The sequence below is a fragment of the Lycorma delicatula genome, chromosome 1 (genome assembly GCF_047948215.1).
Source record: "Lycorma delicatula isolate Av1 chromosome 1, ASM4794821v1, whole genome shotgun sequence".
In the NCBI taxonomy this organism is placed as follows: Eukaryota; Metazoa; Arthropoda; class Insecta; order Hemiptera; family Fulgoridae; genus Lycorma; species Lycorma delicatula.
Genome location: NC_134455.1, coordinates 96181914 through 96196321, shown reverse-complemented (window position 1 = coordinate 96196321; position 14408 = coordinate 96181914). Strand labels below are relative to the sequence as shown.

Genomic DNA, 14408 nt, shown 5'->3' with positions numbered 1-14408 from the left:
TTCTTTTGATTTATTTTTCGAGTACCCTTTAAACATCAATGATTTTTAACTGAAAACTACAAATCGTTGTACAGCAACCTTTCCTAAGAAGTTATCAATTTATGATAAAATTATAAAAACCAAATTAAATTACATTAATACAAATAAACGTCAATGAAAATAAATACAATTTTGTTTATTTTTAATCTAAAAACAAAAACAAATTATAAAAAATATTATTATTGTCATTAATTATATATTATATTAATTACATTTCATTTATTCCAGTAAAAAATGACCAAAATGTTATTATTTAAAAATACGTAATTTACTGATTTTCATCTTTATTTTACATCTTTAATTTACAAACAGATCTTTATTTTTATACATTTTAGTGATTATAGTTCATAAAATATAATAAAAGAAGAGCACGATGGATATCTGCCTATATAGTAAACGAGTAGATTGACAGAAGTATCCCCATCAACTTTCCTTTTAGCGTTGTCTGAATCCCAAAAATTAAGCGAAGAACTAAGCGGTTATTTAAACATTTTTAAGCGGTTAGAACAACTAGTTTGTAAATCTTTTCATGTTAGATTTAAAGAAAAAGTGAGATAAAAAGTTCCTTTACTTATTTTTCTTTAACTTACAATAGTTCAACCGAGTTCTCAAATCATGCGACCTTAATTAAACTCATTTCCCGAAGTCATAAAATGGGGAAATTTTACATTGCGTCTTAAATCGGTTGACAATTCGATATTCAATTGTTAATTTTGTATATTTTTGAATATAAAATTTATGTAACTTATCGGAGATGGAAGGGGGACATTTTAAGGAAGGGAGCTGAATCGATAAGATGTAGCTATCGATCCGATTGATTCTGATGTCGATTCAGTATGAGCAGATTAGGTGGCTGTAAAGCGAATTTTATATAATCAGCTACTGATTATATAAAATTAGCATATTTATGCTAATCATCTGATTTAGTTGTAAATAACTAAAGTAATCGGTGCAAAACAATACTATCCTAACCAGGTTAGGGTAAAATTTGTTAACAATTTCTTTTAATTTTGATTAAAAGTAAAAAAAAATTAAAACCTTCTTTTCTTCAAAAAAAAATCGTATTTAAAAGTAAAAAATAATTTTATTTTCAAAAAATTATTTTGAAAAAAGTTTTTTATTTATTAATGGCTAAAAATAAAAGCGTGAGGCGCGCCTCATATAGATGTACAACGACTTTATAATTAGAGCGCACCCCACGCTTTTTACTCATGCATGAATATTCTTGAAAATAATCTTTTTTAAAGTAATTTCCTTGATAACAAGATTATTTTTTTATTTTTTAAAAATAATTTTTTTTTACTTAATTTTTTCTTTTGTAGAAAAGCAAAAAAAGTTTTTAATGTTTAAAAATATATATTTTTTTAATATATTTTACTTTAGAATTTTGATACAAGAATATTCAGTATTCAGTAAATGAAATTCTTGTTTTATCTCATGCTAGTATATTCTAATTCTCAAATCGCCTCTGTTTACTACTATAACATGAATGTAATGTGTAGGTAATCCTGATGAATTTCACATACTAATCAATATTTATTAATGGACATATGATCTGAATATACATACAAACGTAATACAAGTGAATTTACATTGTAACAACTTATACTTTATGTTTTTTACCACTATGTGTTTAATTTTAATAATATCATAAAATATACAACTATTTAAATCGTTTATATACACCATTCTTAAACATACACAAAGAAAAATAATATATACATATGTTTCAGTATCACCAGGAATTATAAGATTTGATTTTGCTTGTTAACTAAAAATTAAATTTGCCGTTGTAAAGTTTAAAATGAAAACTAAGCAATTTTAGTGATTATTTAATTATAAAATCACTTTTTACTTCTTTTGAATCCGTCTTTCAACTTTTTTCTCAATTCTGAGCATATTCCTACATGTTCTTATAATTTTCTTCATTCCTTATTTATTATTTAAGTAATTGCACGAATTCAATTCTTAGGCCTATAAGCTTCTCAATCCTTCTTTGTCTTTCTACCCTTTCTTTCCTTTTCCAAACATTATTTTGCAATGACGACAATTTAATCGCCTTGTAATTTCTAGACTAAAATTCCTCTTACTTTTCCTACTTTAACTACTTAAATCTCAAATATTAATGTTGTATCTACTACTTCTTTCCGCCATTCTATAATCTACCTTTTCTATTTTTTTTCATTCCACCTTCTAATTCTCAGTCTCAGATGTTTTCCTCTTATTTTCCTGAAGTAATTCATTGTACAATTTTCTCATAGGTAGTACTCATCCGGATTCGAATGTGTGTGTATTACTCTAGAATATTTCTTTTCACGATTTATTATACGTTATTTTCTTTTATATACATTCCGGAAAGGTACGGTACAGGATTCCTAAATGCAATGATTTATGGCTTTAAAATATTAAATAGATATTCTGTAATGTTCTGTATTACTTCATTATTCACTGAACAGCAACCGTGGATAAAATAAATTGTGATTATCTTTCTTTTTATTTTTTATCTCTTTTTCTTTATTTATTATGTTTTGCCTTTTGTTATATATTTCTATTTTTTCATTTCATTTAAAATTTTATAAATGTTAATTCTTGATAAACCAAACTACAAGTTTAAATGAAAAACCGATTTCAGCTCTTGAAATATAATCGTAATTGGTAATAATTTTTATGAACTAATTTTTTTTATTTCATTAAATTAAAAAACAAACAATTATTGAAGTTTTTCATGTACTTTTGCAAACATTTAAATTTATTAAAATCGCATACGCTTTCCTTCTAAAACGGTATATACTTTCTGACGTAAAAGGAAAAAAATATATAATTGTCAATATATTCTCCATTTCAAAGTTTCTTAAGCTATCTTTTAAGTACGTTTCAGGAACTCGATTGAATTTTTCTTTTATAATTCGTTGTTTACTTATTAATATTAACTTTATATACTTATGTTAAAGGCTAACACAATTTTACTTCGCACAGTACTTTCTTTCTAATTTTTTTCTCATATTCACTAGCTCATTCGTAAGAATGCTCATTACCACTCTAATCTACAATATATTTTTTTAAAAACATTCAAAATATCTTTAATTACACATGTGTACAAACATAAGTTGAAAAAATAAATCAGATCCAAATTTACAAGTACATTCTTAGTATTCTTTGTGGTCACTGCAAAATAAAAAAGTAAATTATTGTACATGTTTCAAAAATGTTTTAAATATTTGTATAAAAAAATAAATTTTATTTTAATTCTATATTAAAATTCACTTTTGATATCTTTGATTTCATTTTTATAACCATAAATAAAAGAATTTTATACATAACAACAAAACATTTAAGTAAATTAATATTAAAACTTACATGAAGAGGCAGTACTGTTTGAGTTGAACGTGTCTTGATTGTGTTCAGAGGCTGTAAATCCGAGAGAAGGTGTATTAAAACTGGAGGCTGCTGTTGCAGCGGCACAACTACTTAGAGTACCTGCCCCAAGGTACGTTGAATATGGAGTTGCCGTACTATAACCCCAATGATGACTGTTGTTTAGCCCAAACTGACTCATATCTGTAACATAACAAATTTAACATCGGTTGTATTAAAAACTCTGATATAAATTTATTAATAATTAGTTGCGTGGCGAATTAACGGAGATGTTTTCCACTCGTCTTCCCGTACGGCTGAAAGTTTGAAGACTAGATATGTTCTAATGTGCTATCGACTCCGCGATACTGAATTCTGCCCACCGTTCGGTTGTTGGATTCTAGTTAATAACAACCCTTGGATCTAAGGTTATGCTTAGTTGTGGAATCGGATCGGAGAGGCGGGGATAATAAAGAAGATTAAAAAAATTAAAAACAACCGCTGGTTTAGCCGTTCAGGAATATAACAAGCTAAAATATCACTCGCTGCATGAATAAGGGGCTTCAAAATCAAAAAATTCAACAAAATAGTAATAAAATAAAAAATAATTAATAACTTAAAAATAGCTGATTTTTTTATAAAATGAAATCAGTTATTTTTCAAATTAATACTTATAGAAATTTTACAAACCTCCCAACAAAACGTACGACTTGTTTTCTAATGCACTGTTATTTGTTTGATTATTTGATTTTTCAATGTGAAAATATATTCTCAAGGTTTGAATAGAGAAAAACATTTGATTTTGAATAATCTATAATTTTATAAAACCAGTATTTTAGACATATTGAAATTTTTATATTTTTTTTCTTCTCATCGAATTTATTTGGGTTAGGGAAATTTATAACGTAAGATAATAATCATCCCATTCAGAATAATCTTAAAATAAATATTTTTATTTCTAATAAAATTAAAATATTCATTCATATAATACTATTAACTGAACAGTAATATCCAGTACTTTGACGTATTAATTCATTTTACTTTTATATGAGAATTAAATTATTTTGAATTGTTTAGTTTACTAAAGCCACCAATAACTACAAAATAGCCTAAAGTTTTTCAAACAGGTACTGATATTTGTTGAGAATGGTTTACCGAATCTATGTTAGAAACAGTTACTACATATCATATGTATATGATACATATCATATGACCAAACTTTTGTAACAGTATTTTAACACCAAATTTGGTCAATAAGTACCAAGTACTAAATACTTTTGTCAATAAATTAACTAAAATAGGGATTAATTTATTTTGTTAAATACAAAACAAAATAAAAGAAATGAAAGTCGTTGTCACAAAGTTACTACACATCAAAGGATTTTTCATTAGTTTCTTTTTTATTTCTAATGAAATTAAATTAACAGCTTAACAAAATATTGTTTGAGAAATACATGAACCATCATAGATTTTTTACTATGAAAAACGATAAAAGACTCAATTTTTTTACCAAAGAAAAACAAATTTTTTTTTGGTAGTATATAACCAAGGGAAATATATTTCTTTTACACTTGAGGAGATTGAGTCAGCGCTCAAAGATGTTGCTCCAGGGAAAGCACCAGGGTTCGATGGTATCAATCCGGAATTTTTGTTAAACTGCGGAAAATACGCAAAGCTTTGGCTGGCCAGATTCTTCACTGACATAATGCAGACCGGTAGCGTGCCTAGAGAGTTCAAGCGGTCGAAGGCAGTAGCCATTTTAAAACCAGGGAAACCAGCAAACTTACCTAAGTGCTACAGGACTATAGCATTGCTATCAGTGACATATAAATTACTAGAAAGCTTATCTACAACAGAATCTATCAGAAGATATATGATGTTATACCAATTGAACAACAGCCTTTAGGCCAAAACGAAGTTGCACCGACCAAGTTCTCTCGCTCACAACGTATATTGAAGCGGGGTTCCAAAGAAATCTTAAAACTTCTGCTGCATTCGTTGATTTATCGGCCGCTTACGACAATGTCTGGAGAGAAGGCATGATTTGTAAGGTCCTCCGTATAATCCCATGCAAACTAACAGCTCGCCTCCTTAATAACATGTTGAACGACAGAATGTTTCAAGTTATCATGGGATCCGATATAAGCTCACCGAGGAAACTCAAGAACGGCCTGCCACAAGGGTCGGTAATTCCACTTCTTCTTTTCAGCCTCTATGTTGCGGACATGCCAGAGACAAGATCTAAAAAGCATGGCTACGCCGATGACTGGGTGCTAACAATAAAATGTAGGTTATTTGAAGAGTCGGAAGAGCTCCTGATAGCTGACCTGGAAAAACTGGGAAGGTAATTCCGGAGATGGCGCCTCCCACCAAATGCTAGTAAAACAGAGGTGTCATACCTGAGGTGTCTATCTGAGTAACAAGTTTGCTAATAGGGAGCTTAAAATTCTATTTGAGGATACATGGCTCTTTCACAATAAGACACCGAAACACCTAGACGGTAGTGTCTTCGGCTATATCTACGTAGTCTATTTTAGTAAAAATAAGAACTGCCAGAATAGGATCAGAAGTACTGAGTTAAATAATACATTCATTTGTTAAAATATGTTATAAATTCAATAATTTTTCTTACTTCCGATTAGAAGTTTTTAAAGTATATTTTTAAAATCTATTTGTTCTTTCAGCTTAAGATATCAAAGACATTTTTTACATAATGAAGTTTTAACTTTTGGTATTTTGAACTAAATGGTTGGCATTGGCATCATCATAAACAATGAGACTTCTGTTTAATAATTATGGAGTACGGCAATGCAAGATGGTAATTCGTGTTGAGAAACTTGAAAATTGATTGAGTTCCCAAAACGTTTTAGCGAAAGTTAATTTTTCTCCACAGGTCGGTATTTAAAATTAATTAAATCTTCTTCATTGTACTTTAAAAGTTAACGCTAAAAATATTGAACTTATTTTGATAACGTAAAATTCTCAAATATAAAAATTAATTTTTTTCTTAATATTCTCAACTCTGAGAGCTGAAAAAAGATTACTTCCATCAAAACGACCCAAAAGATTATTTAATTTTTAAGTAACAGTTAATATGATTTTGAAAAAACCATTAGATGTCACTCACGTTATTACCTCAAAAATCAGTTAAATTTAGATTATTATAAACAAAGTAAAGAAGCACAACTTTTAGTTACCGCACTAAACGACGAATTCCTAAATCGATGGTACAATTTATCTCGCAAGCCTAAAGCCAGGTATACTCAACAGTTTGATGAACAAACAGGACTTTTACCTCCCTACTTAACCCTCCTATTTCAACCCTTAGCCACGGTGGCCGTATCACACCGCATCACACCCCAATGAAAAACCTACACGTTCAGGGCTTTATCGGTTTATTACAAACCCTCCCACGTTTGCCTAAAAGATTACAGGATTTCCGTCAAATTCTACCAATTTATACACTACCTATATGGTTTTTTGTTTTCCTATTTTTGTTACTATTATTTTATTTTTGTTTTCATTACGTATCGGTTTTGTAAATGAATTGACGATGAATTGAAAAGTACACCTATTTACTTTTACTACTAACAATTTAATAATACAAAAAGTTTTAAAAATGACTGTTATATTTTTCTTCATGTTTACAAATTATTAAAATTTATTACTATTTCTTTCTTTAGTCTTTATAAATAAACATTCTTAACTGTAAGACGAACAAAGATTTGTTGCCGGCGAAATAAATTTGTTAATTTTTAATTCCTTGTAAGAAGTAAGGAAGTATTTTGATCTCGAAAAATTTCGGTTTCCAAACTTCAACGTAAATATCCATTTTGACCATCCCTGAATCCATTTTGGCTAGTTTCAGCGTGACGTATGTATGTACGTACATACGTACGTATGTATCTCACATAATTCAAGAACGATTAGCCGCAGGATGTTGACATTTTTGATTTAGCACTGTTGTAACATCTACTCGTGCACCTCCACTTTTAATTACAATCGCCTGAACCAAAAGTGACCACAAAACCCAAAGTCCAAAAAAATGTGGATATTAGACTTTTTCCTAACTGCAGTAATAAGACTTAACTGCAGCCCTCAATGAGAACTTTCCAACGATATATCATAAGTGGTTATTTCCATTGGTTCCAGAGTGATAGCCAAATAAACTTTTAATTAATGAAATATTTAGATCATAGGTGAAGGCATATTGACTCGAATCAGACTTCATCTCCCTTTTTTAAATTTGTTTTTTTTTTAATTTTAAGTTATCGATTTATTAATAATTATCCCCCACCGGAACTAATTAATCTAAGACTTTAATCCGGGACTAATTTATCAAAGTTATACCCCATCAGGACTACAGTCTTATAGTCCCTCCCCAAAGGTGCTGTGAAGGAGTGTCCGACCAATCATTGATGATGGGACACCGGAGCCTCCCACCCATCCTGGACGGGGCTGTCCCCCACAGACACCCAACAGCACTAATCTATCTTATGGCACCGGTGAAGTGTTACATCCCCACCCTGCGGGTGCATGCCCCTGCAACCTGCAAGAAGGACACCAAGCCTCCCGCCGGCAGTCCTTCCGCAGGTAACTGGCTTCGCCACAGATAAAGCAGTGTGGCCAGTACAGGAATTAGCTCTATGGCCCGGCTTCCAGTAGCGGAAACAAAGGTCGTCAATTGAGCGCCTCATGACTCTACAAGCAACATATCCAATATGACACGTCCGCCAGCCACCAATTTGTCCACCAGGATGGGTGGCAAGCCACAGTGACCACCTGCGTATCACTGTAAGCCGGTCGCATGGACAGAACGTCTATTGACATCCCAACGCCGTAGGGGGAAGACCACGTTGTGAGTTTACCGGTCGGCACACCACCTCCTCCGTTCTGAACCCTCAGAGGTTTTACCGGTGTTCGTCTTTAGACCCTCTCATTGATTTCATATCACAGTAATCAGCCAGGCCTCGGTCGGGATGCCACCGACATTTGTATCAGTAAAATACATACCAAATTTTGCCTTCACATAGGCCTCAAATGGACAGCTTGACGTCCAACCTAACATGGTTCCCTCAAACTAACTAACCGAAAACGCGGAAGCGCGAACCCCGCGCCTAGTCCAGATTTGACAGCACCATTCGTGACTGTGACTGCCTCAGAAAACGAACGATTTTTAAAATTAAATCAGTGCTACACTCATTCCAATTAAAATTATAACTTATGCAATATAGAAATTCAGACCTACACCCAAATAAGTCGACCAAATTAGGTCATATAACAAAGGGAACGTAACCTCATTCCGGTCCACGCAGGAGCCGGGGAATACCCCCGGCCACGCACCACCATCCGGTCCCATCATGGTGTATCGCGTGGCATTACCAAGTCACGATCAGGACCGCCATTGGCGGAGGGAAGCCACGCCTCCGACCGCAGGGTTTACCATACCCCGACGGCGCGGCCATCTCACCACCGGGAGCCCCAAAGCAAATCACAAACAATACCAATATAAACGTGGCACGAAGCCAATGCGCCTACTTCCAACCAATCCAATGTCTAAGCCGGAACCCTAGCCACCTGGGATCCTACCACGATCGAGTACCTCGATTAACCTCCCGTTGCAGACCTACACACCACAAGGGCGGAAAGAAAACCAGCCACTATAGACCACTCCTCGCGCATCATCCAGTTAATACGGAGATCCAGAAAGGAATGTATTTTCTCAAGTTCCCTAACAGCTCGTGAACGTTCGACGTCGTATCGGGGACAGACGTAGAGGACGGTCCACTGTATCATTAGTCCCACAATTCGGATATTGACTTGAATCCACCAAATGCAATCTAGCCAAACTCGCCCGAAAGGCACATTGTCCGGAGAGAAACTGTGTGATATACCAATTGGGAGAGACCCATCCAATCTCACCTAAATCAGATGCTGTAGGAAATATACCATCTGTGTAGCGACCTGTGGGGGTTTCATTTCACCTGACCTGCCAAGACGCAAGGTCCCGGTCTTCAATCTCCTGCTTTGTTCTGACGTCAATAGGTTATTTACCTTGAAAATAAAGCGTTCCTTACGCTCATTAGCCAAGATATCTATTGGTTTGACTCCGGCTATAACACAGACTGCCTCCAGCGAGACTGTTCTGTAACCGCCTGTAACAGCCAGCAAGTGGAGTGGCTGGGCCCGCAGCCCGCAAAATGTCCGCGCAATACCTAAAAGCCGTGCGGTGAGCCCAGACAGGCGCACCATGTAACAATAGCTTCGCTGACACCATTGTAAAAGACAAACATGGTACGGTAATTCAACCACCAATCGGGTGAATGACTATGCGGATTCCATAAAAAGCATCAGCGGCCTGTCTTGCTACATACTGTAGGTGTTCATTGAACCGAAAAGTCTCATCAAGGATAACACCAAGGTATTTTTGAGCCGTAACGTACCGAATGGGGAAACCAGCCATTCGAACCCGGATTCGTCGGAAAGCAGCCGATCGGCCCTTAAACAACATCATTGTCGTTTTCTCTGAGCTGAAAATCATCTTATGTTGGAGAATCCACAGTCGGAGTGTCTCACATGAGCAGCTCGAAATTCTTCCTCGTTACGCGAATCCCCTTCAATCAGTAGCAGCGCGTCGTCAGCCTAAGCGACGACACAACCACATCGCAACCTTAAACGCAACATGGAATCGAATTCTATGATCCAAAGAAGGGGACACAAAACACTGCCCTGAGGGCATCCTTTAGTTAATGTCTTACGAACCTCCGAGCCACCATCACGCAGGGAAACGGTCCGATGGCTGAAATAGCTTGAGAGTACATCTAATTCATTTCGTGTGCACTTACGCTTCTACATCTGAAGCAGGGCAGAGAGCCACAATAAGTTTTTAAATGCCCTGGATACGTCCAGAAAAATTCTTAATATATATTTACATGGACTAGAGGAAGCTATTTCAATCACCTTCACTATGACATCCTCAGTGCTTTTGCCCGGTCGGAAACCATACTGGATATCCATTAGCAAATGATCAGTGACCAATCTAATATTAATACGCATATATAGGACCTTCACAAAAACCTTGCCAATTTCAGGCAAGAGCGTTAGTGGACGGTAAGAAGCACTAACAGTAGAATCTTTACCGCCACCTTCGAAAAGTAACACCAAGTCTCCACGCTACCAACACGCCGGAAAGTGGCCGGTGAAGAGTAACCTATTATATATTCTAGTTAGAGGACCAAGGACAACTGGAAGCACATGAACAAGGAGCTCCACTGTGATACAATCATATTCGAGAGCCTTGGGCCGTGCCATACTACAGATCACTCTGGCGCACCTCCGCCTCAGTGATCTCAGAAGATTGTAAGTCGGTTTCAAAAATCACGACTTCCCGTCTGAATCGCCGGTGGTATGAAACCTCACCCACCATAGTGTCATACGGGAGCATTCAGCAAAATATTAAGAACACGGTTCTTATCAATTACCACACCTTCGCGTGTTGACAAAGCTGACAAGAGGACTTCTTTCCTGCGCTTATCTCCAAGGCCTCTATACACAACGCCGCAAGGATCTCTATTCCCTTCCTTCTGAACGAAGGAGCGCCAGGAATTGCGTTTGGAGGACCTAATGCTACTAAAGTACTTAGCTCTCCTTCTGCGGTAATCCACAGTTAGGGCGGCACGCCAATTGGGATTAACCTCTCGTTGCGCAGCCCTTTTGAGTTGATTCATAGGCTCATCTGACAGCTTCATTGCTGTCAGATTTCGAGACCACCAACCAGACATACGTTTCTGGCCAGTGCCTCTAGGAATGGCATCAGCCGCCGCCACCACCGCAGAAGTAAAATTTTCTACCTGGACATCTATTGGCAGGCCGTCAAGATCTCGAGAAAAAATCTCTAGTCTGGACTCCAACAAAGAAGAGAATTTCGGCCAATCCGACTTCCTATGCAGGAAGCGCCCCGGTAAACAGGAAAGTGACTCTTATGTCCATCGCGCAGCTCATCCGTTATTTCAAAAAGTATCAACCAATGATCGCTAGAACAGTCGTCGACCACAGACCAGTCAAGGACCCTGCGAGGGATGTCTCTACCAATAGTGCTTAAGAAAACTCTTCAATGATATGGTTCAACCCTCCCGGATGTTCGCTCCTATATCCACTTCTGAACCATCATTATCAGAACTTGTGTTGGAGGAGGTCGAAGGAAAAAGCTCCGACCCCCTCCTCCGGCTAGGCTTCTTACATCTCTGTAAAGTCGGTCATGGTTGGACATTCCCTGACCTAACAGTATACGAACAAATTGCTCGCTTTATTCCTTCTATCCAGATGTTGGGCTCAAGCCCACAAGCATGGCGGCTATCCACAGCGAACCACGGGCAGCTGGAGACCTTCTGTATTCTCCTGTCAATCTTTGCACCTCTTCGCCAATACTGGATCAAGTGTGTAAAATCAAACATCAACACACAGTTACAGATTACGGCCCCCGCTCTAAAAGAGCGCGAGCAGAACCAAGGGTAAAGGCCCCTTTGCTCGTAACAGCGACTTGCGAACAGGAGTCAGTGCCACTCTTTTTGCAGCGATGAGACGGGTGCTCGAACAAATCGTGCGCCAAAACACTCTGAATCCCCGTGAAATGGAGATGCATCGTCTGAATAATAAGGACCCAAAACCGTTGTAAAAGTTCTTAGACAGCAAGCTTGTAAAACTGGGGGAGGTACACACTCGACCACCAGCTCAAATATAGCACTGAAAAAGACTTTCTGTAACGCAAACCTCTGCTCGTGAAGAGACTAGTGGTTAACGTCTATCGACACCGACTCCCCAGTAATCTTTTGAAGTTCCTTCACGGACTCATCCTAAGTAGTTAGAACATCCAGATGCTTGACTTGGACGTGGAGCCTCCTGCCACCCCTCCCTGTCAGGGCCTTAGTGATGCCCTCGACCTTCGCGGAAATATCCTTACTAATTCGTTCAGCTGCATCACTATCCGCCCGCACCCGGCTATGAAGGTCCTCTTCCTGCCACTTACGTGCAGAGAGAACCTCGACTTCACCTGGTAACACAGCTCCTTTCATTGAGCAGAGGAGATCGGCGTAGGTTTTCCCGGCCGCTTTAACCAGCACTGTCGTCATCGTCGGGGCTTCCGGTCGTTTCTTGACGATATCCTTTGGTGTTGACATCAACAGGTGCATAAAATAACTTTTCCCAACTCGTTGACCGAAGTACTTGACTGAGCAACGCAAAAGCTGACCGACTTGTCCCGAAGGCCCTGAGAAGCAAACCTTTCTACTATGACATCCTTTATAACTCGGGAAACCGACCGACAGACAATGGAGGCCACCTCCCGGACCCCTGCCACCGAATCAATTATTAGGGCGTAATCAGTGTGACCGATGTCAATCCGTGAACCAACGTCGTCTCCGAACAAGTGTTGAGCGAGGATTGAACAACAAGGAACTGTAGTTACTTGTAGTTCCTTGGAGAACTGAGGAGTGGAAAACATCCTCAGGACATCCCGAAGGACCAGCCTCTCAAGGTCTCTGTCAGCGACACCGTTGTCAATCATACGAAAAATCTCCACATCATATCAGGATGGAGACCGCTCCATTCCCACATTTGAGATCTGCGAAGCTACATCCGTAATTATAAAGGATATTTGGGTACTCTCGTCTACCATTTCCGGCTGCATAGAGTGCTTCTCCTGGGACTCCACATTAGTATCATCAAGATCATCCCGGCACATATCTACCATTCGACTGATGTAATTCATGTTACGAGAACACTGTTTAATTTTCAATTTTGTGGTCCCGTTACGGTTAACGTGAGAACTCAACTGTTTAATGTAAAGTAAAAGAATCGCCGTGTTATTTACCAGGCATTTTACCCGCCATGAAGACCCTTACCGGCACCAACTCTCTGCTCTCCTTCTGAAACGTCAACTGGTGCTAAAGTCGGTAAATCTGCAGCTCTTTGCTACCTCCTAGCCGATGTATCTTTCTTCATCACCTCTCAACGCCTTTCTAACAAACTTTCCTTGCGCCCAAGTTCCGTCATCTCCATATCCGCTGAACTATCACTCCGCTGCCTTCGGAAGGGACTTCACGCACCAAAACCCGTGAAGCCCCGGACCGATCCGGTTTGGTTTATTTATTTTACATAGTTAAAATATTTATGAATATTTGACTTAGCAACTCCTTCAGTTGAATGTAAACAAACTAAGCAAACTAATAATACCATCTGTGTAACCATGCAAATAGTCCTTGGTTACCGTGACCAAACACAAAATAAAAATATTAAATACGATATTTAAATTAAATAAATCAGCGAAACGTAAACTAAACACAAAATAAACGTTATCTAACGAAACGGAAGAAAACTTAATGTAATTAAAATTAACGCAAAATGAAAAATAACGCACAGCCAAAAATTGTCTGTCGCTAATATAACAAACGACAAAAAAAAATAGTACGCAATAAATAACGAACAAAACTAATAAAAATAACAAAACTACGAAAAACGAACAAAAACCTAAAAAACTACAAAACTATAAAAGAAAAACGCAATAACCACAGTTATGCATAGCTAGGAAACCTGACTGTATGCACCAAATAGCTAGACATAACCTAACATTGTAAAAAATTTGTACGATGAATAATAATTCAATAATAACAAAAAAAGAAAAAAATATCAGAAGTTTGTAATGAAATAAAATTTTATTATTTTTCATTTAAAAAAAAAAATGTGTAACTGTAATTTAAGAGGCGTACAAGGAAGTCGTGTTGTCCACATTAGATTTTTTTATTATGAACTGCATTTAACATTATGCAATTATTTGAGTTTGTTAAATACTACCATTCTGCCGCAACATCAAAATGTCTACAAGAATAACTGTTGTACTGGTCATAATACCCGATCTGCGACGCGGAGTTGTAACGTCTCGGTCTTTCATCCGGAGGCCCCCGGAATCCCGGTCAGGCATAGCATTTTTCATACGCTACAAAAATTCCATTTCCATATAC

General features: G+C 36.9%; 1 protein-coding gene across 1 annotated transcript in view; it reads right to left on the bottom strand.

The window, feature by feature from the left end:
- LOC142317574 (uncharacterized) overlaps positions 1 to 14408 on the bottom strand; it is a 195618-nt gene that overhangs the window by 20780 nt on the left and 160430 nt on the right. Inside the window, exon 4 of the mRNA XM_075354132.1 lies at positions 3397 to 3597. Within this exon, the coding sequence (XP_075210247.1) occupies positions 3397 to 3597 (201 nt within the window). The remainder of the gene's footprint in view (positions 1 to 3396; positions 3598 to 14408) is intronic.